The sequence below is a fragment of the Emys orbicularis genome, chromosome 20 (assembly GCF_028017835.1).
Source record: "Emys orbicularis isolate rEmyOrb1 chromosome 20, rEmyOrb1.hap1, whole genome shotgun sequence".
Classification (NCBI taxonomy): Eukaryota; Metazoa; Chordata; order Testudines; family Emydidae; genus Emys; species Emys orbicularis.
The window spans coordinates 567,679-594,520 of record NC_088702.1 but is presented as its reverse complement, the minus strand read 5'-3'; the positions used below and the strand labels follow the sequence as shown (position 1 = coordinate 594,520).

The following is a 26,842-nucleotide window of genomic DNA, read 5'->3' as shown; positions in this document are numbered from 1 at the left end:
CCCCCTCCCGCAGGACCAGGAGTTGCAGGGGGGGGCAGTCCCCAGGGCTGATACCCCCCCCCCCCCCCGGTGCAGCAAACCCCTGCCCGGGGCTGCCTTGTCGGCCCTGCCCGGCACCCTGGAGTCCAGCTGCAGGAAGCACATGGCGATGGTGGGAGCTCTGCTCCCGCCGGTCCCTGGGGTGGTGCCCCTAGAGATTGTCTGACGTGGCAGGGTTGGTGTAGAAGGCGTTGGTGCCGTTGCCGGTGGTGATCTGGGAGGAAGCAGAGGGGATGGGGTTAGAGCCAGGTTGGGCCAATCCACCGTTACCTGGTAACCAGGACCCCCAGCCAGGCAACCACCAGTACCCCTGTCGGCATGGAAACCGGGGCTCTGGGCCTTGGGAGGGGCTCACTGGGCCTAGCCCTGGCGAACAGACCCCAGTCACGTTCGATACCGGCCACCCCGTCCCTGCCAGCAGGGAGAGACCTCAGAGACCGCTCCAGCTCCGCCGCCCCACGGCAGCACGGGGGGCACATGATGGGGCCGGGAGAAGGTGACCCCACCCCAGAGCCCTGCAGGGCTGTGGCTGCTTCAGGGGGTTAATGTTCAGAGCACCTGGCGCCGCTGGAGCAAGCGCTGGCCTCCTGCCAACAGCACCACAAACAGCCCAGTGTCTACTGTAAATACGGCACTCGTCACGCGCCCAGCTCTGCCCCTCACTGCCCCCCACGCTTCCCCCCCCCGGACGTGCACAGGCCTGCCCTGCTCCGCAGGCGAGGGGTCCAGGCTGAGGCGGCACACCCGGGCAGGAGTGTCCCCACCCTCCAGCAACACCAGCCCCTCCAGGGTTGCCTGAGCTGGCTACGCTCCCCCCCCTACCTGTCCGCCCAGGCTTCCCATGACTTGGCTCTTTTGTCTCACGCCATTAGCCAGCCTGCAGAGGTAAATATTTACTCAGCCCGGGTGTTTGAACAGCCTGAGCCACTGGTTGCACAGAGCAGAGGAGCTGGATCCAGCCCAGCTAGGAACAGGGACCCGAGTAACACAAACACTCACTGGGGCGGTTTCAGGGCCCAGCCCCACAGGAACCTCACCAGGGCCCGCCCCCCGACGGCCACGGCTGGGCAGCAGCGCTTCTCTGCCATGCCAAATGCAGAGCACAGTGACTGACGAGCCCCCAGCTGCCCACTAGTCCTAGCGCCAGGTCACGCCAGCGCCCGGCCCAGCACAGGCTGCTCGGCTGGCGGGGCCCACGGCGGACGCACCCACCCACTGCAGGGCTCGTGGTGCTGGCATCACTAGGCCCCTCATGCGGATAATATCCCCCCAAATCCTCTACCCCTGCACCTGCCTAGGCCCCTCATCCCTGAGCCCACTGGTGACTCCGCCCTGTTATCGCTGAGGAGTTTCCTGATCCCTCAGCCCCCTCCCCCGCCCCCCCACCCAAGGTTTACTTGGGAAACAATTTGTGCTTGATGCAGGGAGTTAGCAGCAGAGCCCCCTTCATCCCCCATCTTCCCCACATGTGGCACCTCTGAGCTGGCCCCACAGGCCAGCAGACCAGCCCTCTCCATGTTCACAGCTGCCCAATCGGCCTGGTACCCTGGGGCTGTGGGGCTGGCCTGGTACCCTGGGGCTGTGGGGCTGGCCTGGCTGAGGCCATTTAACAGCAGAGTGACCCACTGCCCTGACAGGCTCCCCCGGCCCCCCAGTCCCTCAGGCAGTGCCGGGCCGGAGCCGGGCCGAGGGGGCAGGGAGGCCGTTCAGTCACAGGGAGAGACATGGAGCCGAGGAGGCACCAGCCACCCACCGAGGGCGGCCGGGGCCCCACGGGGCGGGGGAGGGAAAACCAGAGCCCCACGTACAGACTCCGCCTGCTCCAGCCCAGCCGCCCTCCCCAAGGGCACCTGCCACCCCGGGCTCTGCACAGGGCACAGCCCAGGCCTCGGCTGCCTCCAACCGGCCAGCAGGGACAGGCTCGGCTGAGGGAGCCCAGCGTCCCTGGGAGCGCAGGGGCCGGCTCCAGCCAGGCTCCATCACGGCAGGCTGCCCCCCGCCGGGAGCCCCCAGCCCGGCGTGAGAGTTACACTAACCGTCCCGGGGCAGGAGCAGGGCCACCTGGGATCCATGGGCACGGTGCCGGGGCAGAGCCCAGCCAGGCCGCCCCGGGCAAGGGGCACAACCGGCACTGCCATGGCGCCATTTGTAGAGCGACTTCTCCCCGAGCCAGGCATCAGCCCCACCTCCACCCCCCTCCCTCCCTGCCCCACAACCTCGCTCTGCGACCCCACCCCCATCCCTGCCCCACAACCTCGTTCTGCGACCCCACCCCCACCCCATCCCTCCCCACAACCTCGCTCTGCGACCCCACCCCATCCCTGCCCCACAACCTCGTCCTGCGACCCCACCCCCTCACCTGCCCCACAACCTCGCTCTGCGACCCCACCCCCACCCCTGCCCCACAACCTCGTCCTGCGACCCCACCCCCTCCCCTGCCCCACAACCTCACTCTGTGACCCCACCCCCTCCCCTGCCCCACAACCTCGTCCTGCCACCCCACCCCCATCCCTGCCCCACAACCTCGCTCTGAGACCCCACCCCCATCCCTGCCCCACAACCTCGCTCTGCGACCCCACCCCAATCCTGCTACCCCACCCTGCAACCCTACCCCCACTCCATCGCCCCACCCTCACCCTGCCCCCACTCCTAATGCCATCCCGAAGCCACCCTCTGTCCTGCAACCCCACCCCCATCCCTGCCCCACACCCTCATCCTGCGATCCCACCCCACACACAACCTCACCTTCCAACCCCCCCCACTCCAGCCCCCCACCCACAGTACCACCCTCTGATCCCAGCCCCACTCCAGCCCTCTGGAGCACGGACAGCAGCAGGCATCACAGATTCCAGGTCCGAGTGTCCCAGGCCAGCAGGCCCATGGTGACCGTCTAGTCTGACCTCCGGTCTCGCCCAGGCCAGAGACCGGCCCGGAGTGAATTCCTGCTGAGCTAGGGCCGAACGTTCAGCAAACGTCCCGTCTGGCCACAGAACCTGCCGGGGACAGAGAAGCCCGCAGGGCTGGGGGCCGGTCCCAGGGCAGGAAGGGACACGGGATGCTGGTGCTGCCGAGGGCAGAACAGGCCATGGCAGGTACAGGCCTAGCGGCCCCCAGAGACCCGGGCACAGCCGTGGGGGCAGGGCGGGCAGAGCCACTGGCCTGCCCCATTAGCTGTTTGTTTAGCTGCTGGTTTGATGTCAGCCGGGAGCTGCCCTGTTAGTGATTAACTCAGCGAGGGGGGCCAGGGTCAAGGTCAGAGGCCACCACACGGGGCCTGGGCTGCAGCCACCTGACTGGGGAGAAGAACATTTCCCCTGGCTCTGGCCAGGCCAGTCCCCTGCCCCCACAGGGACATGCACGCCCCCCACCCCCGGACTACCCCCCAGAAACCCGCTCTATAATCCCCCAGGCCCACCCCCCATTGCATCGCCCCCAGGAACCACACCCCATAACCAAACCAAGACCAGGCCCTATAATCCCACAGGATCACACCCCATAATCCCTCCCTCATCTACCCTAGGAGCTCCCCCCACATTGCATCCCCCCCCAGCACATCCCCCCCGATGAGCTGAATAGTGCAGCAGGGCCCCGTGCTCACATTTCTGGCTCTGGGACCCCCTGTGCCCTTGACCCCCCACAGCTCTCTCCCGGGGGGTGCATTGGGTGGGACACAGTTAGGACCATGGGAAGCACCATGTCACCATGACACACTAACCCCTCCACCCTGGGTTTGTGTTCTTCTCTCTGGTGAAATTTTCTGAGATGAGCTGACCAATCCCCTCCTCCCCCCAGCCCCCCCCCCCCAGTGAGCAATGGGGGGGCATCCACCCTCAGTGCCTGCCACTGGCACCCCCAGCGTGTGCCTGGCAGGGCTGCCATGTACCGGGCACCGGGGTCCAGGGGTGTACCCAGGCAGTGTACGGGGACAGACATTGGGGCACACGCTGGGCGAGGGGGTACCCAGGGCAGGACCAGGCCCCGCTGCTTACATCACTGTAGGGATTCTGCTTCTTGCCGGGGCCGCTGAAGCGCCCGTGGGTGTGGTAGGTGGGGTACTCGTTCATGGGCTGGTACGAGGCCTGTGAGCTGAACAGATCCAGCTTCCCCCGGCTCCTCCTGCAGTACGAGCAGACGATCTGAACGGGCGAGAGGAGGCTGGTGAGTGGGGGCGGGGCGCAGAGGGGATGGTGGGGTCAGGCAAGGAGAAGGAGAGAGGCTGGAGGGTGGCCTGAGGCCGGAGGGATGGGCAGTGGGGGGCACTCACCAGCAGGATGAAGATGAGTATGCTCAGCAACAGCAGGATGCAGACCAGGACCAGCAGGGCAATGCCCCAGCCAGGCACCAGGGGTGCTGGAGCCGAGGTGGCCAGGGGAGAGCTGCCAGAGTTGGCTGAAACACAAGTAGGAGCAGTCAGGGGCTGGGGAGGACCCGGAGGGGAGGGATCCTAGGAGAGGGGCCGAGGCCAGGGGACGCAGCTGGCCAGGCAGAAGGGCCAGGGACAGTCAGGGGCTGTCGGAAGGGGGCTGGCCCTGGGGTGCTGGGAAGAGGCTGAGTGTGATGGCCGGGGGCCCAGCCCCAGCCCAGGGTCAGCGAGGATGGCTCTCAATGGGCGCGCTGCCAGGGGGTCCAGAAGCCCTCCCTCCCCGGGACAGATACAGGCTGGGCTGGGCCGGCAGGGCAGGCACCCTCCACACGCCCCAAAGCAGCCCAGCCAGGGGCCTCTGCTGGGAGCTGGAGGCAGCCCCGTCTCCACAGAGCTCTGCACAAGGGCCATGGACACCAGCCCCCCTCAGCCATGGGCTGGGCCCCCAGCACAGGGGCCCCCGGACACGTGGCTGCGGAGACACTGTGGGGCCCGGCCGGAGCCTGCTCACCGCGGATACTGTCCAGCTCGAGCCCATCAAAGCTGTTCTGACTGTCCAGCCTTTGTGTCAGCTGCTGCACAATGCCGGTGGCGCTGATGCTGGTGTCGCTCACTCGGTACTGCAGGACGGACTCAGTCACCACCGAGCCTGGGCTGCAGAGCGTGCCGGAGAGGAGGAGTTAACTGGCTCTTCCCGCACCACATACCTACATACCCTGACTCCCCAATTCCCACTTGCCCCTGCACTGGCCTCCCCACACCATCCATCTCCCCTCCCAGCTCCTGCCACCTGGCCCTGCACCAATTTCCCCATACTACCCACTGGGCCCTGCACCAGCTGCCCCACCCACAACCCCCTTGAACCACCCCCCCTTTTGCCCCTACCAGCCCCAGCCCCCTCCAGGGCAGCACACACCTGCCCAGCATGGCCTCAGGCAGCCAAAGCTCTGGGCTGTCGGACATGGCACCCCCAGGGTCACACAGATTTAGCTTCTCTCTCCTCACCTCTCTTCCCCCCCCCTCCCCAGCCCAGGAGGCAGCAGGCTGCCCCCTCCCCTGCCTACAGCTGGAGCAGCCCCATGGCACACACTGTACCTGAAACGCAGATCAGTGAATCCCAGGTAGTTCTGCCCATTCGGACACTCTGGGCAGCCGTAGATATTGAGGTACTGTCACAGAGAGAGGGGAACAGGGTCACTGCCAGCACCCCAGCCGGCTCAGGGGGGCAGGGAGCACCCAGCTTGGCAGATCTGCCCCAGCCCCTGCCAACCTTCCTTGCTCTTCTCTGGGGTGCTGGGGCACAGGGTGTCTCCCCAGAGGTAGCTGGAGAGGGGCAGAGAAGCCCAGAGCCGAGGGCAGGGTCCCGGGGCGGGGGGGGCAGGGGGGCTCCCCAGACAGGATTGAGGGACTCCTTCACTGCTCCAGGACAGGAGACTGTGGGGCTGAGGGGCCTGGTGCCCAGGGCTGGGCCTGGGGGTGGGGGCGTCTCCCCTCCCCGCTCCGTGGGGTCTCTGCCTGTGGAGCCCGAACTGCAGCAGCCAGCAGAGGCCTGAAGGCTCATCACACGGCAGCTCGATGGAGCTCCCCGCGGAGCCCCCCAGCCTGGGGCTGGCAGCCGCCCCCAGCTGGCGGGCAGGGGCAGGGGGCCGGGAGGGGAGGGAGGGGCTGCTGTGCTCACCAGGCTCTGGATTTTGGAATATAAATCCTTGTAGTAACTGGTGCTGGGGTTGAGCAGGGAGTCGTTGAAGTTCCAGTTCACAATGCGGAACGAGAGAAAGAAATGGATCGGGGCCGGGGTCGGAATGGAGGTGCTGAGGGGTGCGGTGGTCGTGTTCGTGTGGGCCGGGGTGGTCGTGTTGCCGGGGGACGGGGTGGACATGTTAGTTGGGCGCGGGGTGGTGTTGTTGCCGGGGGGCGAGGTGGTCGTGTTGCCGGGGGGCGGGGTGGTCACGTTGCCGGGGGTCAGGGTGGTCATGTTCATTAGTGGTGGGGTGGTCGTGTTGCCAGCAGGTGGGATGGTTGCATTGCTGGGGGGCGGGGTGGTCGTGTTGCCGGGGGGCGGCGTGGTTGTGTTGCCGGGGGGCGGGGTGGTCGGGTTGCCGGGGGGCAGGGTGGTCATGTTCGTTGGTGGCGGGGTGGTCGTGTTGCCGGCAGGTGGGGTGGTTGCATTGCCGGGGGGCGGGGTGGTCGTGTTGCCGGCAGGTGGGGTGGTTGCGTTGCCGGGGGGCGGGGTGGTCGTGTTGCCGGGGGCCAGGGTGGTCGTGTTGCCGGGGGGCGGGGTGGTCGCGTTGCCGGGGGGCGGGGTGGTCGCGTTGGGGCCCAGTGCTGCGCCTAGGAGAGAATTGGTCCATTCCGTTCAGGAGAAAACAGAACAAAATATGGGGCGCAGGCGAGCAGTAGAAACCCCTGGACGGGGCAACTGGGGCATCAGGTGTCCACGAGTCGGGGCAATTATTTTACACAGCACGTGACTACCCTGGGGAACTCACTGCCACAAGGTCCTAGCGAGGCCGAAAGCTCCCAGTGCTCATCACTCACCCCCCGGGACAGATACAGGCTGGGCTTGGCCGGCAGGGCAGGCACCCTCCACACGCCCCAAACCAACCCAGCCAGGGGCCTCTGCTGGGAGCTGCAGGATCCCCCGAGGGCAGCCCGGTCTCCACAGAGCTCTGCACAAGGGCCATGGACACCAGCCCCCCTCAGCCATGGGCTGGGCCCCCAGCACAGGGACCCCCGGACACGAGGCTGCGGAGACACTGTGGGGCCCGGCTGGAGCCTGCTCACCGCGGATACTGTCCAGCTCGAGCCCGTCTGTGCTGTTCTGACTGTTCCTCAGCTGCTGCTCAAGGTCGGTGGCGTTGATGCTGGTGTCGCTCTCTTGGTACAGCAGGACGGACTCAGTCACCACCGAGCCCGGGCTGCAGAGAGTGCCGGAGAGGGGGAGTTAACTGGGTCTGGCCCCGGCCCTTCCCGCGCCCCTGCCTTGGCTCCCCGATTCCCACCTGCCCCGGCACCAACCTCACCCCTTCCCACCTACCCCGGCACCAACCTCCCCCATTCCCACCTGCCCCAGCTCTCCCATTCCCACCTGCCCCGGCACCAACCTCCCCCATTCCCACCTGCCCCTGCCCCAGCTCCCCCATTCCCACCTGTCCCAGCACCAACCTCCCCCATTCCCACCTGCCCCGGCACCAACCTCCCCCATTCCCACCTGCCCCTGCCCCTGCTCCCCCATTCCCACCTGTCCCGGCACCAACCTCCCCCATTCCCACCTGCCCCTGCCCCAGCTCCCCCATTCCCACCTGCCCCTGCACTGGCCTCCCCACACCATCCATCTGCCCCCCCGCCCGCTCCTGCCACCTGACCCTGAACCAATTCCCCCACACTACCCACTGGGCCCTGCACCAGCTGCTCCACCCACAACCCCCTTGAACCATCCCCCTCATGCCCCTACCTTCCCCTGCCCCTGCCCCAGCTCCCCCCGCGCCCCAGGGCAGCACACACCTGCCCAGCACAGCCTCAGGCAGCCAAAGCCCTGGGCTGTCAGACATGGCACCCCCAGGGTCACACAGATTTAGCTTCTCTCTCCTCACCTCTCTTCCCCCCCCCTCCCCAGCCCAGGAGGCAGCAGGCTGCCCCCTCCCCTGCCCACAACTGGGGCAGCCCCATGGCACACACAGTACCTGAAACGCAGATCAGTGAATCCCAGGTAGTTCTGCCCATTCGGACACGTTGGGCAGCTGTAGGTCTTGTCGTACTGTCAAAGACAGAGAGGGGAACAGGGTCACTGCCAGCACCCCAGCCGGCTCAGGGGGGCAGGGAGCACCCAGCTTGGCAGATCTGCCCCAGCCCCTGCCAACCTTCCTTGCTCCTCTCTGTGCTCTTCCCTGTGGTGCCGGAGCACGGGGTGTCTCCCCAGAGGTGGCTGGAGAGGGGCAGAGGGGCCCAGAGCCGAGGGCAGGGTCCCGGGGGGGGAGGCAGGGGGGCTCCCCAGACAGTATTGAGGGTCTCTCCCTTCACTGCTCCAGGACAGGAGACTTTGGGGCTGAGGGGCCTGGTGCCCAGGGCTGGGCCTGGGGGTGGGGTGGGGGCGTCTCCCCTCCCCGCTCTGTGGGGTCTCTGCCTGTGGAGCCCGAACTGCAGCAGCCAGAAGAGGCCCGAAGGCTCATCACACGGCAGCTCGATGGAGCTCCCCGCGGAGCCCCCCAGCCTGGGGCTGGCAGCCGCCCCCAGCTGGCGGGCAGGGGCAGGGGGCCGGGAGGGGAGGGAGGGGCTGCTGTGCTCACCAGGCTCTGGATTTTGGAATATAAATCCTTGTAGTAATTGGTGCTGGGGTCGAGAAGGGAGTCGCTGAAGTTCCAGTTCACAATGCGGAACGAGAGAGAGAAACGGATCGGGGCCGCGGTTGTAATGGCGGTGCTGGGGGGCAGGGTGGTCGTGTTGGTGGGGGGCGCTGTGGTCGTGTTGGTGGGGGGCGCTGTGGTCGTGTTGGTTGGGGGCGGGGTGGACGTGTTGGTTGGGGGCGGGGTGGTGTTGTTGCCGGGAGGTGGGGTGGTCGTGTTGCCGGGGGACGGGGTGGTCGCGTTGCCGGGGGGCGGCGTGGTCATGTTGCCAGGGGGCGAGGTGGTCGCGTTGCCGGGCGGCGGGGTGGTCGTGTTCGTTGGTGGCGGGGTGGTCGTGTTGCCGGCAGGTGGGGTGGTTTCGTTGCCGGGGGGCGGGGTGGTCGTGTTGCCGGGGGGCAGGGTGGTCGTGTTGCCGGGGGGCGGGGTGGTCGCGTTGCCGGGGGGCAGGGTGGTCGCATTGCCGGGGGGCAGGATGGTCGCGTTTCCGGGGGGCGGGGTGGTCGTGTTGCCGGGGGGCAGGGTGGTCGCGTTGCCGGGGGGCGGGGTGGTCGCGTTGGGGCCCAGTGCTGCGCCTAGGAGAGAATTGGTCCATTCCGTTCAGGAGAAAACAGAACAAAATATGGGGCGCAGGCGAGCAGTAGAAACCCCTGGACGGGGCAACTGAGGCGTCAGGCGCCCATGAGTCAGGGGCAATTATTTTACACAGCACGTGACTAGCCTGGGGAACTCACTGCCACAAGGTCCTAGCGAGGCCGAAAGCTCCCAGTGCTCAGCACTCACCCCCCGGGACAGATACAGGCTGGGCTGGGCCGGCAGGGCAGGCACCCTCCACACGCCCCAAAGCAGCCCAGCCAGGGGCCTCTGCTGGGAGCTGGAGGAGCTCCCGAGGGCAACCCCGTCTCCACAGAGCTCTGCACAAGGGCCATGGACACCAGCCCCCCTCAGCCATGGGCTGAGCCCCCAGCACAGGGACCCCCGGACACGAGGCTGCGGAGACACTGTGGGGCCCGGCTGGAGCCTGCTCACCGCGGATACTGTCCAGCTCGAGCCCGTCTGTGCTGTTCTGACTGTTCCTCAGCTGCTGCTCAAGGTCGGTGGCGTTGATGCTGGTGTTGCTCACTCGGTACCGCAGGACGGACTCAGTCACCACCGAGCCCGGGCTGCAGAGAGTGCCGGAGAGGGGCAGTTAACTGGGTCTGGCCCCGCCCTTCCCGCACCCTTGCCTTGGCTCCCCCATTCCCACCTGCCCCGGCACCAACCTCCCCCATTCCCACCTGTCCCAGCACCAACCTCCCCCATTCCCACCTGCCCCGGCACCAACCTCCCCCATTCCCACCTGCCCCTGCCCCTGCTCCCCCATTCCCACCTGCCCCTGCACTGGCCTCCCCACTCCATCTATCTGCCCCCCCCCCCCGCCAGCTCCTGCCACCTGACCCTGAACAAATTCCCCCACACTACCCACTGGGCCCTGCACCAGCTGCTCCACCCACAACCCCCTTGAACCACCCCCCTCATGCCCCTACCTTCCCCTGCCCCTGCCCCAGCTCGCCCCAGGGCAGCACACACCTGCCCAGCACAGCCTCAGGCAGCCAAAGCCCTGGGCTGTCAGACATGGCACCCCCAGGGTCACACAGATTTAGCTTCTCTCTCCTCACCTCTCCCCCCCCCCCCAGCCCAGGAGGCAGCAGGCTGCCCCCTCCCCTGCCCACAGCTGGGGCAGCCCCATGGCACACACAGTACCTGAAACGCAGATCAGTGAATCCCAGGTAGTTCTGCCCATTCGGACACGTTGGGCAGCTGTAGGTCTTGTTGTACTGTCACAGACAGAGAGGGGAACAGGGTCACTGCCAGCACCCCAGCCGGCTCAGGGGGGCAGGGAGCTCCAACCTTCCTTGCTCCTCTCTGTGCTCTTCCCTGTGGTGCCGGGGCACGGGGTGTCTCCCCAGAGGTGGCTGGAGAGGGGCAGAGGGGCCCAGAGCCGAGGGCAGGGTCCCGGGGGGGGAGGCAGGGGGGCTCCCCAGACAGTATTGAGGGACTCTCCCTTCACTGCTCCAGGACAGGAGACTTTGGGGCTGAGGGGCCTGGTGCCCAGGGCTGGGCCTGGGGGTGGGGTGGGGGCGTCTCCCCTCCCCGCTCTGTGGGGTCTCTGCCTGTGGAGCCTGAACTGCAGCAGCCAGCAGAGGCCCGAAGGCTCATCACACGGCAGCTCGATGGAGCTCCCCGCGGAGCCCCACAGCCTGGGGCTGGCAGCCGCCCCCAGCTGGCGGGCAGGGGCAGGGGGCCGGGAGGGGAGGGAGGGGCTCCTGTGCTCACCAGGCTCTGGATTATGGAATATAAATCCTTGTAGTAATTGGTGCTGGGGTCGAGAAGGGAGTCGTTGAAGTTCCAGTTCACAATGCGGAACGAGAGAGAGAAACGGATCGGGGCCGGGGTTGTAATGGCGGTGCTGGGGGGCAGGGTGGTTGTGTTGCCGGGGGGCGCTGTGGTCGTGTTGGTGGGGGGCGCTGTGGTCGTGTTGGTGGGGGACGGGGTGCTTGTGTTGCTGGAGGGTGGGGTGGTCATGTTGCCGGGGGACGGGGTGGTCGTGTTGGTTGGGGGTGGGGTGGACGTGTTGGTTGGGGGCGGGGTGGTGTTGTTGCCGGGGAGCGGGGTGGTTGTGTTGCCAGGGGGCAGGGTGGTCATGTTCGTTGGTGGCGGGGTGGTCGTGTTGCCGACGGGTGGGGTGGTTGCGTTGCCGGGGGGTGAGGTGGTCGTGTTGCCGGGGGCCGGGGTGGTCGCGTTGCCGGGGGGCGGCGTGGTCATGTTGCCGGGGGGCGAGGTGGTCGTGTTACCGGGGGGCGGGGTGGTCGTGTTGCCGGGGGGCGGGGTGGTCGTGTTGGTTGTGGGGGGGGTGGACGTGTTGGTTGGGGGCGGGGTGGTGTTGTTGCCGGGGAGCGGGGTGGTCGTGTTGCCAGGGTGCAGGGTGGTCATGTTTGTTGGTGGCGGGGTGGTCGTGTTGCCGACGGGTGGGGTGGTTGCATTGCCGGGGGGTGAGGTTGTCGTGTTGCCGGGGGCCGGGGTGGTCGCGTTGCCGGGGGGCGGCGTGGTCATGTTGCCGGGGGGCGAGGTGGTCGCGTTGCCGGGGGGCGGGGTGGTCGTGTTGCCGGGGGGCGGGGTGGTCGCGTTGGGGCCCAGTGCTGCGCCTAGGAGAGAATTGGTCCATTCAGTTCAGGAGAAAACAGAACAAAATATGGGGCGCAGGCGAGCAGTAGAAACCCCTGGACGGGGCAACTGAGGCGTCAGGCGCCCATGAGTCAGGGGCAATTATTTTACACAGCACGTGACTAGCCTGGGGAACTCACTGCCACAAGGTCCTAGCGAGGCTGAAAGCTCCCAGGGCTCAGCCAAGGCTCGGATGGTCCCCAGGGACAAGGGGGGCAGCCAGTGACCCTAAGGGGACAAAGCCACTCCAAGGCAGGGGAACGTCACTGTCCTCTGGGGGTCCTGCAGGAGTCCGGGCTGGCCCCTGGGGGGGCAGGTCCCGGGGCCGTGCTGATGATCCCTGGTTGGATGGGAGCGACCAGAGCCGCCCATCCAGCCTGACGCACCAAGCCCCCCCACGCTCAAACTCAGAGAGGGCTGCGCTGGCGGGGCTGAAACACCCCGATGTGGGGTCTTACGTGGGCCCAGCCGAGTGCCCCGTGGGCTCCAGCACAGCTCAGCCACACTGCGGATCAGGCACCTTCCCCGAGCCCCGCGTCTGGGGTCGGACTCGGTGCGTGGAGCTGGGTGTCAGGAGCCCCTGGTCCCGTCTGGAGCTGCCTCACGTCCCCAGCAGAGACAAGCCCTGCAGGGTCCCCGGGGATCTGCCTCCCCCCGCTGGGTTCCCCAGAGCACTCCCCACGCCCCCACCCTCGTGTGCCCCGTGTGGAGCGAGCCGTGGGGCTGGCTGGGCTGGGCTGGGCTGGGCTCTGCGTTCTGGCCCATTGGTGAGGAGTTTTACTTGGCTCCTTCCCCAAGCACCTTTTGTTGGCGTCGGTAGCTGGGGGTCCAGAGCAGGGGCCTGGCAGCGCCAGCCTGGCCAGAGCGTCCTGCCCACCAGGGGCTCCCGCGGCCTCTGCCTCCCTCCTTGCTTTGGAAGGTGCCTGAAGGAACGGCGCTGACCCCATGGGCAGGGCCCTCCCTGCCCCTCCTGGCCTCTCCTCCGCCTGCCGACACCCCCAGGCAGTGAGAGCGGCCGGGACTCCAGCCCTGGAGCGCTGAGGCTCTGACCTCATCCCTCCTGGGCCTCGCAGCGCCCGGCTGGGGCGTCCTGCGGAGCAATTCTTGCCGCTAACCCAGCAACCCACCCCGATTCAGAGAGCCTGGCCGGCCAGTGGGCAGCGCTGCCCCGTCCACAGGATGCCCATGGGCCCCGCAGTCCTCGGCCTGAGCCCGCAGCCAGGGCCTGTCCTGCAGCCAGCACCAGCCTGGGGCTAACATCCCCCTTCTCTTGGGGCACCGTGTCCCGGTCTCCTGGCAGGTCACATGGGGCGTGGGCTCCCTGCACTCGCAGTCAGGGATCCACATGCTGCCCCCAGGGTCCTGGACAGGACGTTCCCTGCTGGGCTTCCCTGACTGGCCCCGGGCCGTTAGCGCTGGGCTCAGCCAGACCGACCCAGGCCAGACACACCAGGGTCAGCCCCTGGGGAGAGGCACCAATGGCTGTCGGCCAACGCCCTCCTGGGTCCCAACCCGCTGCTCCTGGGCATCGTCAGAAAGGGGCCCTGGGGGAGGAGAAGGGGCTCCCCAAAGCACCCACCCCAGGGGAGAGGGGACCCCAAGAACACTGGGCCCTGGGGGGGCTGGGCAGAGGGGACCCCGGGAACACTGGGCCCTGGAGGGGCTGGGAAGAGGGGACCCCGGGAACACTGGGCCCTTGAGGGGCTGGGAAGAGGGGACCCCGGGAACGCCAGGCGCTGCCCATTGTTTTCTGGGTCACTGCGGCGCCTGGGACAATCAGGCCCCACTCGCCCTTTGTCCCCACCCCCACCCCCCACCCCCGAGCAGCAGATCAGCGGCTAAAGGCAGCGGAACAGAGATGGCCCCTGGGGCTGCCCGACCTGCTGAGCCACGGCCCCACCCCTCAGATCCTTCCAGGGAACGGACAGAAACCTGCCCCGGGTCCTCCGCCGTCCCCACTCCACGACTCCCCCAACCCCCTGCGCAGCCCAGAGCCCCGGGGTGGGGCCGATCCGGCTCCAAGTGCCATTCACCTGTGGCCAGCAGCAGCAGCACTAGACCCAGCCGCAGGGCAGCTGTGCCCAGACTTCGGGGCTTCATGGCAGGTGGTGGGGTGGGGGGCTCGGCCCCGGGTGTCCCAGCACCGGGCTCTGTCTCTCTCTGCCTCGCTCAATGGGGCTGCGCCTCCCGTTAGCCCGCAGGGCTCTCCACAATCCAGGAATCAGGAACTGGCAGCGGCTCTGCGGCTGGAGCTTTATAGCAGCACCTGCAAGCAGGTGGGGCCTCACTCAGCGGGCTGGGGACACTCCCAGGAGCTCGCTCAGTGTCGCCTAGGTCTGTGCTGGTCCTAGGGCCCTGCCCGCCCCAGGGCACCCCCCAGCCCTGGGACCCTGCCCCCAAAAACCTCGCCCCCAGCCCTGCCTCACCCGCCCTCCCTAGATTGGAGATGGGCGTGGAAAGGTCAGAACAAACCCCTGGATTGTCCCCAGCACAGGGGCTCGGCGAGGGCCAGGGGGGGCCCCGAACTGGGGCTGGGGAGAGGCCCCACTGGGTGGAGAATGGGGCAGAAGCCCGAGGCTGGAGGAATGGGGGGGGTCTGATTCCCCCGTCCCACCTGGGCTCAGCCCTGGCCTTGCACCACAGCTCCAGAGGGGAATCAGGGCCAGAGATGGGGGGCGGGGAGGATGGGAGGGTCCCTGCAGCCCCTTGGCTCAGCCACCCAGATGCCTTGGGGGCCTTGGTGCTGCTCAGCCGGCCGCCTGGTCCCTTCCCCAGCTCACGCCCGGCGTGGGGTTAATCATTCCAGGCGCCAGCTATTGTCTGGCCCTGGGCTCCCCTCACCTGCCCCAGATTCACCCCTGTGGAACGCACACGGTGTAATCCCCAGGGCATGCCCAGGCCATGGTGGTGGGAGCCCACCCTGCCGGCTGCCAGCAGCCCTCGCTCTGCTGGGCACGAGCCCCCCCTCGGGCTCCCACCTGCCATGGTTCTGGGGCTGGAGTGACCGTGTCTCTCCCTCTGCTGGCACTAGGGCCTCTGCCTGCTCCCTACTTCTGCCCATGAGCTGCCCTCATGCCCCTGGCAGCTGACTCAGTGACCCAGGCCCACGCCGAGGGCACCCTGGGGAAGGGGAGCCCAGCGGCAGCAGAGAGTTCTGTGCTGAGCCCCCGATTCCCTGCCCCTCCGGCACTGAGTCCATGGGGGGCTGGACCTTGTGTGTCGCCGGAGTTCCCAGCGCCTGGGCAGGGGGGACGGGGGCCCGGTCTGCAGCACCAGGAACTGGGGAACATGGTCCTCTGCCCAGCACCCTTGCCAGACCATGGCGCCAGCCACGGCCACACAGACTCCCAGCCCCTCGGGTGTCATCAGGGGAGTCGGCGACATGGAGCTCATGTTTGCTAAGAGGGAGGGAGCGAGAGCAAGAATTGCCCAACAGAAACAAGGAAAAAGGAAAAAGCAGCTTCACCCAGGCATGTCATGAGCAGGCCAGGGCTGCTGACGCCATGCCAGGGCGGGGCTGGGGGAGATGATGGGGGAGGGGGCTGTCTCCATACAGGCGCCCCGGGCCTGGGGCCAGCCGCCGGAGCTGGGAGTGTGGCAGGCGCATCCTGTCCGCCCATGTCCCACTGCCACCCCATGGCACCCACCTGGCTGCACTGGGCGTGGGAGCCAAGAGGCGAGGCGACCTGGGAATCAGCTACGGGAATCAGGAGGGGGCAGGCCCAGGGACACCCCAGGAGCATGGGGTCTGGCCAGGCCCCCCAGCAGGCACCTGACGAGCCCAGCGCTGTGGTACGAGGTCTCTGTGCTGGACTGGGGTGGGCAGGGGCCGAGTGCTGCACTCACAATGTGGGGAGAGTCCAGCAGGAGCAGGGCAAGGCTGGGCCTGTTCCGGAGACAGGAGCGGCTCTGGGCAAAGACATGCGGGGCCGGGGGAGCCCAGCAAGCGCTACGCTGCGGAATGACGCCAGGGCAGCTGGGTTTGAACAGCTACCAGGTGGGCTGAGCTGAGACCAATGACCAGCAGATATTTGCAGGGCCAGCGCTTCCCAAAGGGATGTGGCAACCCAGGGCAACAGAACTGCTGCCAGGGAAATCAGTGCTGATGCCCCAGCATGAAAATGGGATACGGGGGAGGGGGAGAGCAGAGACCACGTGTCTGCGAGAAATGTGGAGGCCACCACCACACCATGCTGAGCCCACGGGGCAAGAGCGGCTCACGCGAGAAACACAGCAGTGCCGGAAGCATGTCACCCCTGCACCAACAGCAAAGAGCTGCAAAATCCAGGCCCGCCTGCACCTCGGGCGGCCAGAGCTCTGACGGAGACGAGGCAGAAGCAGGGTCTGCCTGGGTCTCACGCTAGATGTACAAAGGCAGGCGCTGAGCACAGCGCGACCCCCTGACATACAAGGTTAGCGAGTGCCCAGGGTTCACACTGAAATCTCGTTTCCTAGGCGGGTGCAGAATGAGCCCCTGCTGCAGATGACACCCAGTGCGCTTGACAGGGGCGGCTCTATGTATTTTGCCGCCCCAAGCACGGCAGTCAGGCAGCTTTCGGTGGCGCGCCTGCGGGAGGTCCGGCTGGTAACGCGGTGTGAGGGAACAGGGAGCGCAGGGCCGGCTCCAGGCACCAGCCTACCAAGCATGTGCTTGGGCGGCACCTGGAGGGGGGCGGCGCTCAGGCCCGAGAGCAGGGCCGCGACTGGGCTCGCCGCCCTCCCCCGGCACTCCGGCCGGCCGGGGAGAGCGGGGCCGCGGCCGGGCTCTCCGCCCTCCTCCTGGCGCTCCGGCCGGGCTCACCGCCCCTCCCCCCCCCCTCGGCGCTCCGGCCAGTCGGGGAGAGCGGGGCCCCGGCCGGGCTCACCGCCCTCCCCCCGGCGCTCCGGCCGGTCGGGGAGAGCGGGGCCCCAGCCGGGCTCGGCGCCCTCCCCGCAGCGCTCCTCGCCGGGGGGCGGCAGGAGGCTTTTTTGCCTGGGGTGGCAAAAAAGCCAGAGCCGGCCCTGAGGGAGCGGATCAGGGAGTGGGGCAGATTTGACCTGGGAAAGTTGCAGGGGGGTTGCATTGGGGATGGGGGATGGGGGACTTCCCTTGAAGGAAGCTACCTGAGCTGTAACCTGAGACAGGAGGGGGGTTGGGAGAAGTGACACCTTCTGCCCCAGAGACTGAACAAAGGAGAGGAGGAGCAGAGGGGAGGGGGGAGAAAGCTGCTGGAGGAGTTTTGGTTTGGTTTCAGTTTGGGCTGGATGGTGCAACGCAGGGAACCCCAAGCTGGGGTCTAAGCTCCCTAAACCCCCCAGAAGGACTTGATTGAGGAGTTCTGGTTGTACCTACACACTCTGCTTGGGACTGTGTTCCTGTCATCTAATAAACCTTCTGTTTTACTGGCTGGCTGAGAGTCACGGTGAATCCCAGGAAGAGGGGTGCAGGGTCCTGACTCCCCCACACTCCGTGACACGCGGATTTGGCAGCATGCCTGCGGGAGGTCCGACGGTCCCGCGGCTTCGGCGTACCCGCCACCAAATTACCGCTGAAGCCGCGGGACCGGTGGACCTCCCGCAGGCACGCCGCCGAAGGCTCCCTGACTGCCGCCCTCACAGCAACCGGCAAGCCGCCCGCTGCAGCTTGCCACCCCAGGCACGCGCTTGGTGCACTGGTGCCTGGAGCCACCCCGGCGCTTGAAATAGCAGCACTGGAAGCCTCCCATGTCCTTGGTCTGCAAACACAGATAGTCTAACAGGTGCGGAACTTACACAGCAAACTGCCCAAAGCCCCCGGAGAAAAAGGAAACTCTCACGCCAGCTGACTGGGCTGGCAGGAGGGCGCAGTAGTAAAAGCAAACAAGAGAAGAGATGATGCAGATTCAGATGACCCAAGGACGCTCCTGAATGCGAGCACTGCCCCTCGGGAGCCGCCAGCAGGCACCGGGGTGGTGAGCCTGGGCACAAGCCAAGGGTGTGGCCAGCGGATCGGGGAAAAGCAACTTCCTTTCGGTGCTGCCCTTGCCCCTGAGCTACAAGGCCCCGAGGAACCTGCCCAGATCACTGAGCACCTGGCTGGGTTGGAGCAATTACGGACGTCCAGGTCCCCAGCCGTGGGGTGAAAATGATCCGTTCCCCTGCAGTGGGTGATTGAGATATGCTGGCCGGGGGGGGGGGGGGGGGGGATTGAGGGGGGAGGGGAAGGACCAGACCTCTCCAATGGGGCAGCAGTTCCCCATGATGCAGCAGGAGGGGGTGAGCTCCTTTGTAACCAGCCCCCCTTCTCACTGCCTCATTCCTGATAAAGGGGCGAGGGGGGTCAGACGGGCGGGGGATGGACACACGGTGCAAGGGGAGGGCCGAGGCTGGTGCCTCTCCCTATCTCTCCCCTGCCCTCTGCACCCCCCGCCCTGGCCATGTCTGTCTGCTCCATGCCCTCTACATCCCCACCCTGGTCGTGTCTATCTGCCCCATGCCCACTACATGCCCCCCACCCTAGCCATGTCTATCTGCCTCGTGCCCTCTACACCCCCCACCCTGCCTATGTTTATCCACCCCGTGTCCTCTACACCTCCTCCCTGGCCATGTCTATCTGCCCCCTGCACCCCCACCCTGGCCATGTCTATCTGCCCCGTGCCCTCTGCATCCCCCGCCCTGCCCATGTCTATCTGCCCCCTGCCCTCTGTACCCCCACCCTGCCCATGTCTATCTGCCCCCTGCCCTCTGCACCCCCACCCTGCCCATGTCTATCTGCCCCATGCCCTCTACATCCCCCGCCTTGGCCTTGTTCCCCCCCCCCCAACAGTGTAACCCTGTAAAGTGGTAACGTTTGTGTGTGGGGGGGTATCCGGTGAGCTCCTCCCCTCCTGCCCCCGCCCTTCCCACATCCCAGTGGCACCTGTTCTGCCATGACAGCAGCTCATTGTTCGAGCGACGCTGCCACCTACTGGGCATGTTTGTGTTTGCAGCAGCTCACCTGGCCGCTGGGGTCACTGAAGTGCAGGTGAGTCTGAGCCTGAGCGAGTGACCCCAGGACTGGCCAGTTCGGGGCCCGGCCCCTCGCTCAGCACCAGCCGCTTCATTGTGCCTGGTTCTCTGGAAACGTGCTCAGTGTGCAGCGGCCGGCTAAGCAGAGAGCACGGTGTTAGGCCTTGCTAGGGAAGGGGATAGACAGTAAATACCATAATGGCACTATGTAAATCCTGGTACACCCCCCCCCCCCCCACCTGAACACTGTCGGCAGGACTGGTCGCCCCATCTCAGAAAGACGTGTTAGCATTGGAAAAGGTGCAGAGAAGGGCAACAAAAACCATCACTGCACCAAGCGCCATGACTAACATCGGAGAGAGACTGGGTGGGTGGGGTAATACCTGGTATTGGACCAATGTCTGAACTACACAGAGCTCTTCCTATGCTCCGTAGCTGGAAGGCTGGTACTTTCCACCACCCAGACATTGGTCCAGTGAAAGCTATTACCTCACCCACCTCGTCTGCTGGGACCAGCATTGCTACAACACTGCAACTGACTAACGTGTGTCCTGTGTGATTCGTTTTCTCTCTCCGCCTCCCCCCAGGGCAGAGGGATTGTGTTTAGGAACAGTCAGATTGGGTCAGACCTGAGGTCCGCCAGTGTCTCTCTTTGACGGGGCAACACCAGATGCTGCACAGGAAGGTGTAAATACCCTGCATTAGGCAGATGTGTGAGACTCTACCCCCACCCCCTGAAAGTCTCACCCTAATCTTACAGATACCCTGGGACCAGGCCAGGAGGCACCTGGACACGGAGACCTTGAACTTGGTGTGACACAGCACGGAGCGGGGCGGACTGACCTGGGAATGTCAGTTAGTTTTACTGGGACTGTCTGCATGGAGGATGGGAGAGCAGGGGGTGACTTTAGGTGAGGGACAGTACCTGAGCCTGTAACCTGAGCCAGGAAGGGGGTGGGGCGAGTCGACACCTTTGCCTGGGAAACTGGACAAAGGGAGAGGGGGAGAGAAGGAGGGAGAGAGCCGGCTGGAGGGGTTTTTGGTTTCAGTTTTGGGCTGGCTGGGAAGAGGCAGGGAACCCCAAGTCTGGGGTCTAAGCTCCTTGCCCCCCAGAGGGACCTGGCTGAGGGGTCCTGGTTGTACCTACAAGCCCTGCTTGGGACTGTGTTCCTGTCGTCTAATAAACCTGCTGTGTTACTGGCTGGCTGAGAGTCACGGTGAATCGCGGGAAGTGGGGGGTGTGGGGCCTGGTCTCCCCCACACTCCGTGACACTTGGCTCTGTTCTTTGGGAGGCCAGTGTAGGGAGCAGAGGGCAGGGGTGATGCACATGGTGTCCAGTGTTGCTGAGGAGACGTCCCGCAGGGAGCAAGGCAGGAACCAGGGCACAGACATCACTTAAAAATGGTGTTTTGTGTGTGTGAATTTCATTTGCCTGCCATCAGTTGTAAACCTCCAGCCCTGCCCACTGGCCCAGCCCCCAACACTGCTCACTGGCAGCTCCCCAGTGCCCTCTGGGGGCCCAGCCCCCAACACTGCTGTTAGAGCAAAGGTCAACTACTCGCCTATTATCCCAGCTGCTCCCCACATGCACGTAGCCGCTTCCCGGATATATGTATAGCAAGACAATCAATCAAGGAAGTCAGACATATGTATCCTGAAGACCCCCAGAAGAATAATCAATCAGGGAAGTCCAACAGATGTATCCTATTTACCCCTAGAAAGGAATTTAAAGATTCCATAGGTTAGCAGAATGTATGCACGCTAAGTTGTTTGTTACTGGGTATAAAAAGGCCTGCTTTGCGCTTGTAAGGTGTGTCTCTCTCTCTGGCATTAGTCGAGGAGAGCACCCGCTCAGCTGACTGATCAATAAAGAACTTGAAGCCGTCTTCTAGACTCCCGTGCCTCCTTGGGGTAATTGGGCAGCTCCAGGGGGAAACGAGCCCATTTGGCTAACAATGGCACCCCAGATGGGACTTCTCTCCCTGTAGAGGGCACTGACCGACGGCCGAGGGCGATTCCGAGGAGTGGCCACCTCGAGCTGTTGGTTTGCTCGGGCCTTGGATCGTCACAATCGGCCGGGGCGGCTGCGTCCTCTCTGAAGAGAACTCTGAAGGACACGGAAGCAAGACGGCTTCAGAAGAAGGGGAAGTCTGACTGCCGGACGCGGACACTTCGGGCGGTAAGTGCGTTTACCTCCTGGGTTTGAGGAATAACGCCCCCGAGGTGTGGGTTGGATGGTGGAAATCCCCTAGGCAGCCCGTATACGGGAAGGTATATTAACATTGTTATAGCTTTGTAAATGTCTTGTTGTGTTTCTGGTTAAAGAGTAAGCAAATAATGGCCAATGAGTAACGTAACTAACTCCACAAGTTTATGGGCCGTTTTTAACAATTATTGGGACCTGGAGAAACCTCAGGGATTACTCTTGTTTCTAGGAGGGGTAATCTTGTTCCTCCTCTTAATGGTGTGCTGGAAACCGAAATTGTAACTAATTGAGGGTTCTGTGTGAAAGATCGATGAGTGCCGCTGACCAGGTCTGGGACTTAAGCTGACTCCAGCCGCCCCAAGACTCCTGCGAGGGGAAACCCGGTGACCAGGATATCTTGATTGCAAGGGGGGTCAGCCGAACCTCGTGACCCAGCGGATATCTGAGTTAGAACTAGATCCTTATCCCCTCTCCTTCTCGATACCTCTGTCTCGAAAACTCTGGGTAAAGCATAATGGGGTCCGGACAAAGCACCTTCTTCGGGACACCCCTGGGATGTATGCTGGATAACTGGAAGGCGTTTAGACGCCAGGCTGATTATGGAATTGTATTGTGTAAAGACAATCTTGTAAAATTCTGTACTCTTGAATGGACGACATTCGGGGTGGAATGGCCCGAGGGAGGGACACTCAAACCAGAAATTGTACAAGCTGTACATAGCATTGTGACCCGGGATGGGCATTGGGACCAATATCCCTATATAGATATCTGGCAGGACCTCATGGCCAATCCTCCCCCATGGTTGCAGAAATGTAGATCACAAACTATTAAGACCTTAATGGCCCGTGCCCCTGTTAGGAGACCCTGTCCCCCTGTTAAGAAGTCCTGTCCGCCGACTGTGATTCCTTCTGCCCCCGATCCTATGCCCCCCCCCCCTTTGTATCCTGGCCTCCCGGTTCTGGTACCCTCGATTGAAAGCCCCACCCCCTCTTCGGAGGATAATGCCTCCACTGAAAGGGGTGAGCCAAGCCACCAGGGCTCTTCCAAACGGGAGTCCCCTCCAACCTCTCTGAGCTCTCCAGTGTCTGACCACACTAGGAGCAAGACCGGCCCCGTGACAGCCCAGGAGGTATGGAGCCCCGTGACAGCTCAGAAGGGGAAGGTGTGGAACTTGACACCTATCTATAAACCTGGGGACACTCGAATAACCCTTACTAGCTCCTCAGACAAGGGTAACGGTGATCCGATACACCAAATGCCCCTAAGGGAGACTGTGGCCCCCGGTGGTGAGCTCACTATGATATACGTTTCCTTTACTACTAGTGATCTATATAATTGGAAACAACAAAATCCCCCGTTCTCGGAAGATCCTGCCCCGCTAACAGCAGTATTTGAAACCTTAATTACGGCCCACAACCCTACCTGGGGCGACATGAGGGTTGCTCTTAACACTCTATTAACCGCGGAAGAAAGGCGTTTAGTCCTCTCAAGGGCCCGCGAGTGGGTAATTGAGACAGAGGGAAACTCGGTCGCGGTAGGTGCGCGGTTGCCTGAAAGCCCTCCTGACTGGTCACATGATGATACAGCAGGCCGGGCCCGTCACGGCTGATACGCCACGGCTATAGTACAGGGGATGAAACGCTGCATTAGAAAAACCCCGAATTGGGCCAAATTATATAATATAAGACAGGAAAAGAATGAGAACCCAGCTGCTTTTTATGAGCGGCTTTGTAATACCTGTAAAAGGTACACAGACCTCGATCCTGAGGACACCAACGGGAAACGGGTACTAATCCCCCTTTTCATTGGACAGTCCTATGAGGACATTAGGAAAAAGTTGCAGAAGTTGGAGGGGGCGTCGGGCAAGAATATAGAGGAACTTTTAGAAATTGCCATGAAGGTTTATGATCGGAGGGACGATGAGGAGCGAAAGAAAGGGGCACGCGTTTTAGCCATGGCCCTAAGAGAAGGATATGAAGAAAGGGGGGACAAAGTTAAGGGACGGCCAGGGCCACCGGGGAAGGGGCGGGGCCCCCACCTGGGCCAAAATCAGTGCGCTATCTGTAGGGAAGAGGGGCACTGGAAGAATGAATGCCCCCGGCGACAGGCCATGGGAAAGGAACGTAAAGATAAAACCCCGTCCCTTCCCATCCTCTACAACAGTACGGGACGTTCAGGGGAGGGATCTTCCCCATAGGGGGGCTTGGGGATCCAGCGGCCCTCCTGGCGGCGCAAGCTGCCAGCCTGGATCCCACGGTAAAAATTAAAGTGGAGGGCCGCCCAATTGAAGCCCTTATTGATACTGGGGCCACCCTTAGTTTGCTCCCCCTCAATAAGGCTCCCCGAGGTAGAGCTCGGGGACATGCCATAGTCCAAGGGATTGAGGGACAAACTACAGCTTTGGAAAAAACTCTGCCTCTCCTAGTAAAAATAGGGGACCGTCAAATTTCTCACCAGTTTGTTTGCAGCCCCTCTTGCCCCATCGCACTGCTCGGACGAGATATCCTTACTAAACTGCAGGCGGAAATCTCGTTCGACAATGGGACTATGGAAGTTAGACTTCCTAAACAGCAAACCTCCAACTACCAAATGGCCCTCAAACGCTAGAAATCTCTCCCCGGAATGCCAGGGGAGGAATGAAGGGGACCAGCTGTCAGGGATTAACCTTGAGGTTTGGGCAGAGGAGGGAGGTGTCGCTCGGGCCCGGAATGCTTCACCAGTGCATATTTCCCTTAAGGAAGGAGGCAGCCCGGTCCGAATTCGACAATACCCTCTCAAGCTGACCACACGAATCGGGTTAAAACCTCTGATTCAAAAGTTTCTGCAGTGCGGGTGGCTCAGGGAAGGCACGTCCCCATACAATACTCCGATAATGGGGGTGCCTAAACCTAATGGGCAGTATCGGTTGGTCCAGGACCTAAGACAGATTAACAAGTTAATAGAAGCCCCCTATCCAGTTGTCCCGAATCCCCATACTATTCTGGGCCAAGTTCCCAAAAATCACAGTTGGTTCTCTGTCATAGACTTAAAAGATGCCTTCTTTTCCATCCCCCTTGATCTGGAGTCTCAGAGACTGTTTGCCTTTGAGTGGGAGGACCCAGATACCCACTACAAAGCTCAATACCTTTGGACTGTTGTCCCACAAGGACTTACCTGTGCACCCGAGATTTTTGGCAGCCAGTTAAGAAGGGACCTCGCCCCATTCCTGGCTAAACACCCTTCATGTAACATAGTCCAGTATTGCGATGATTTGCTCTTAAGTACTGAAACAGAGGCAGCCTGTAAGGAGCAAACTATAGAGCTCCTTAATTACCTTGGGGCACAGGGGTATAAGGTCTCAAAGGAAAAAGCACAACTGGTTAGGCAGCAGGTCACTTTTCTTGGGTATCATTTGTGCCAGGGAAGTCGTAGTCTGGGTAAAGAAAGAATCCAGGTTATACTTAATAGCCCTCAACCCCGGAGCCCCCGAGAATTAAGGGCTTTTCTGGGATTGACTGGCTTTTGTCGGCTCTGGATCCCTGACTACGGGGGAAGAGCCAAACCACTATATGAATCCTTAACTAAAGAAGGTCTGCTCCATTGGACGTGGACCAGAGAGATGGAAAAAGCATTTCGAGAGCTAAAAGAAGCCTTGGTTCAGCCTCCCGCTCTAGCCCTCCCAGACCCTCGGAGGCCATTCACCCTATACGTTCATGAGAGGGGAGGGGTGGCTGCTGGAGTTCTGTGCCAAAGGTCGGGACCAACCTGGAGACCCATTGGATACTACTCAAAGGTGTTGGACCCTGTCGCCAAGGGGTGGCCTGCCTGTTTATGGGCCGTTGCAGCAACCACTCTCCTTGTACAGGAGGCTGAAAAGTTGACCCTGGGGGGGGGAGGACACTGAGGTTGTGGTCCCCCATGGGGTGCCTCAAATACTAGGGACAGGTGCAGGGGAAAAGCATCTAAATCCCAGCCGACATACCAGATATGAAGTAGGGCTCTTGCTAGCCCCTAACTTAACCTTTAGGACAGTTAGCTCCCTCAACCCAGCTACCCTACTGCCCGATCCTCGAGTTTCCCATGAGACTAGCCCCACTCATGACTGTATTGAAGTCTTGCAACAGGAAACCAAACCCCGCCCTGATCTCTCAGACTTGCCTTGGCCCAACCCTGAAATTGAAGGGTACGTTGACGGGTCCAGCTATGTGATAGATGGCAAGCGGTTTACCGGAGCAGCAGTAGTAATTAAGGACAAAGGAATACACAAGTTTAAACTTAGCCCTAATTTGTCCGCCCAAGCGGCGGAGCTAGTGGCTCTTATTGAGGCTCTCCGGTTGGGGACCGGGAAAACTATTAACCTGTATACTGATAGCCGCTATGCCTATATGGTGGTACATGCTCACGGGACCCTGTGGAGAGAAAGGGGATTTATCACAGCGTCAGGCCAAAGAATCGCACATGGGAGCCTCATCAAAACACTTCTTGAGGCCCTGATGCTTCCCCTCCGGGTTGCCGTGATACATGTGCGTGCCCATGGAAGGGCCCCAGAGGCCGAACAGCGTAGATATAATCAATTGGCTGATCAGGCCGCAAAGGAGGCCGCACGGGAAGGGGCCTCATGGCTCCTCTTGGTTCAAGATACAGAAGCTAAAAGCCCCCCTCCCCAATACACAGCTGAGGAAGTATGCCACGCGCAGGCTGCGGGGGCCCGGCAGGTTCCCTCTGGATGGTGGAAATTACCGGGGGGGGGGGGGGGGGAGATTTTTGTCCCCCGACCAGTGCTTCAGGAAATTCTTCGACACATGCATAAAGAAGGACATATGGGGTCGGGGGCAATGGTTGATTTGGCCACCCGATCCCTTAAAGGACTGGGAATGCACATGGAAGCCCAGAGAATTGTTAGTAATTGCCCTGTCTGCCAACGAACTAACCAAAAGGGGTGCGGCCCTCCCGCCCCAATGGGAGGCCGGCCATGGGCCACATACCCTTTCCAGAGGTGGCAAGTTGACTTTGCAGAAATGCCCCCTTGCAGGGGCTATAAATACTTACTCATATTTGTGGATCAGCTCACGGGATGGGTAGAGTGTTACCCCACCCGGCATTGTCAGGCCCCGGCTGTTACTAAGGCCCTGTTGCATGAAATACTTCCCCGATTCCACCTCTCCGAAACGATTGAGTCTGATCAGGGAAGCCACTTTACCTCACGAGTGGTCCAACAGGTGTCCCAGGCACTCGGTATACAATGGAGGTTGCATACACCCTGGAGGCCGCAGAGCTCGGGTCAGGTGGAAAGAATGAATAGAACTCTCAAGGATACCCTCACTAAACTATGCACAGAGTCTAGTTTAAAGTGGCTTGATGCGCTACCGCTCGCCCTTACCCGCATCCGAAGGGCCCCGCGTAAGGGTCTTAAGCTTTCACCATTTGAACTGGTCTTCGGCTTCCCTCCCCGAATCCTTATCCCGGGGTTCCGGGAGGATGTGAATTGGGAAATGGGGAAGGACTCCTTATGGAAACAGGTCTCTGGGCTGCAATCTGTTTTGTTACAGCTGCATCGATACGCGGTGCCTTTTCAGGCCCTTCCCTTGGATCAGCCCGTGCACCCGTTCCAGATTGGTGATCAGGTCCTCGTCAAGAAGTGGAAGCGTGACCCCCTCACACCACGGTGGGACGGCCCGCACACCGTCTCGCTCATCAGCCAAGCTGCAGTTAAAATTCTTGGGAGTGACAAATGGACGCACCAT

The 26,842-nt window shown here is 63.0% G+C and overlaps 1 protein-coding gene across 1 annotated transcript; it reads right to left on the bottom strand.

Moving 5' to 3' along the window:
- Positions 1-190: 190 nt before the first annotated feature.
- Positions 191-26,842, bottom strand: LOC135892581 (mucin-2-like). The gene is made up of 17 exons (XM_065420378.1): positions 26,660-26,842; positions 25,457-25,507; positions 23,286-23,363; positions 22,542-22,572; positions 20,913-21,020; positions 11,059-11,927; positions 10,486-10,559; positions 9,772-9,905; positions 8,689-9,317; positions 8,086-8,159; positions 7,187-7,320; positions 6,081-6,733; positions 5,498-5,571; positions 4,914-5,056; positions 4,304-4,428; positions 4,029-4,175; positions 191-253 (listed from the first exon to the last, which is right to left on the bottom strand). Exons 1-17 carry the CDS (start codon positions 26,840-26,842, stop codon positions 191-193), a joined length of 3,570 nt encoding a protein of 1,189 aa, XP_065276450.1.

Coding starts and splice junctions, on each gene's coding strand:
- LOC135892581 (XM_065420378.1), bottom strand. CDS start 26,842: ATGGTGCGTCCATTTGTCACTCCCAAGAATTTTAACTGCAGCTTGGCT. Junction 8,160..8,688: donor ATTCCAAAATCCAGAGCCTG/GTGAGCACAGCA, acceptor TGTCTTTGACAG/TACGACAAGACCTACAGCTG. Junction 6,734..7,186: donor CGAGCTGGACAGTATCCGCG/GTGAGCAGGCTC, acceptor ATTCTCTCCTAG/GCGCAGCACTGGGCCCCAAC.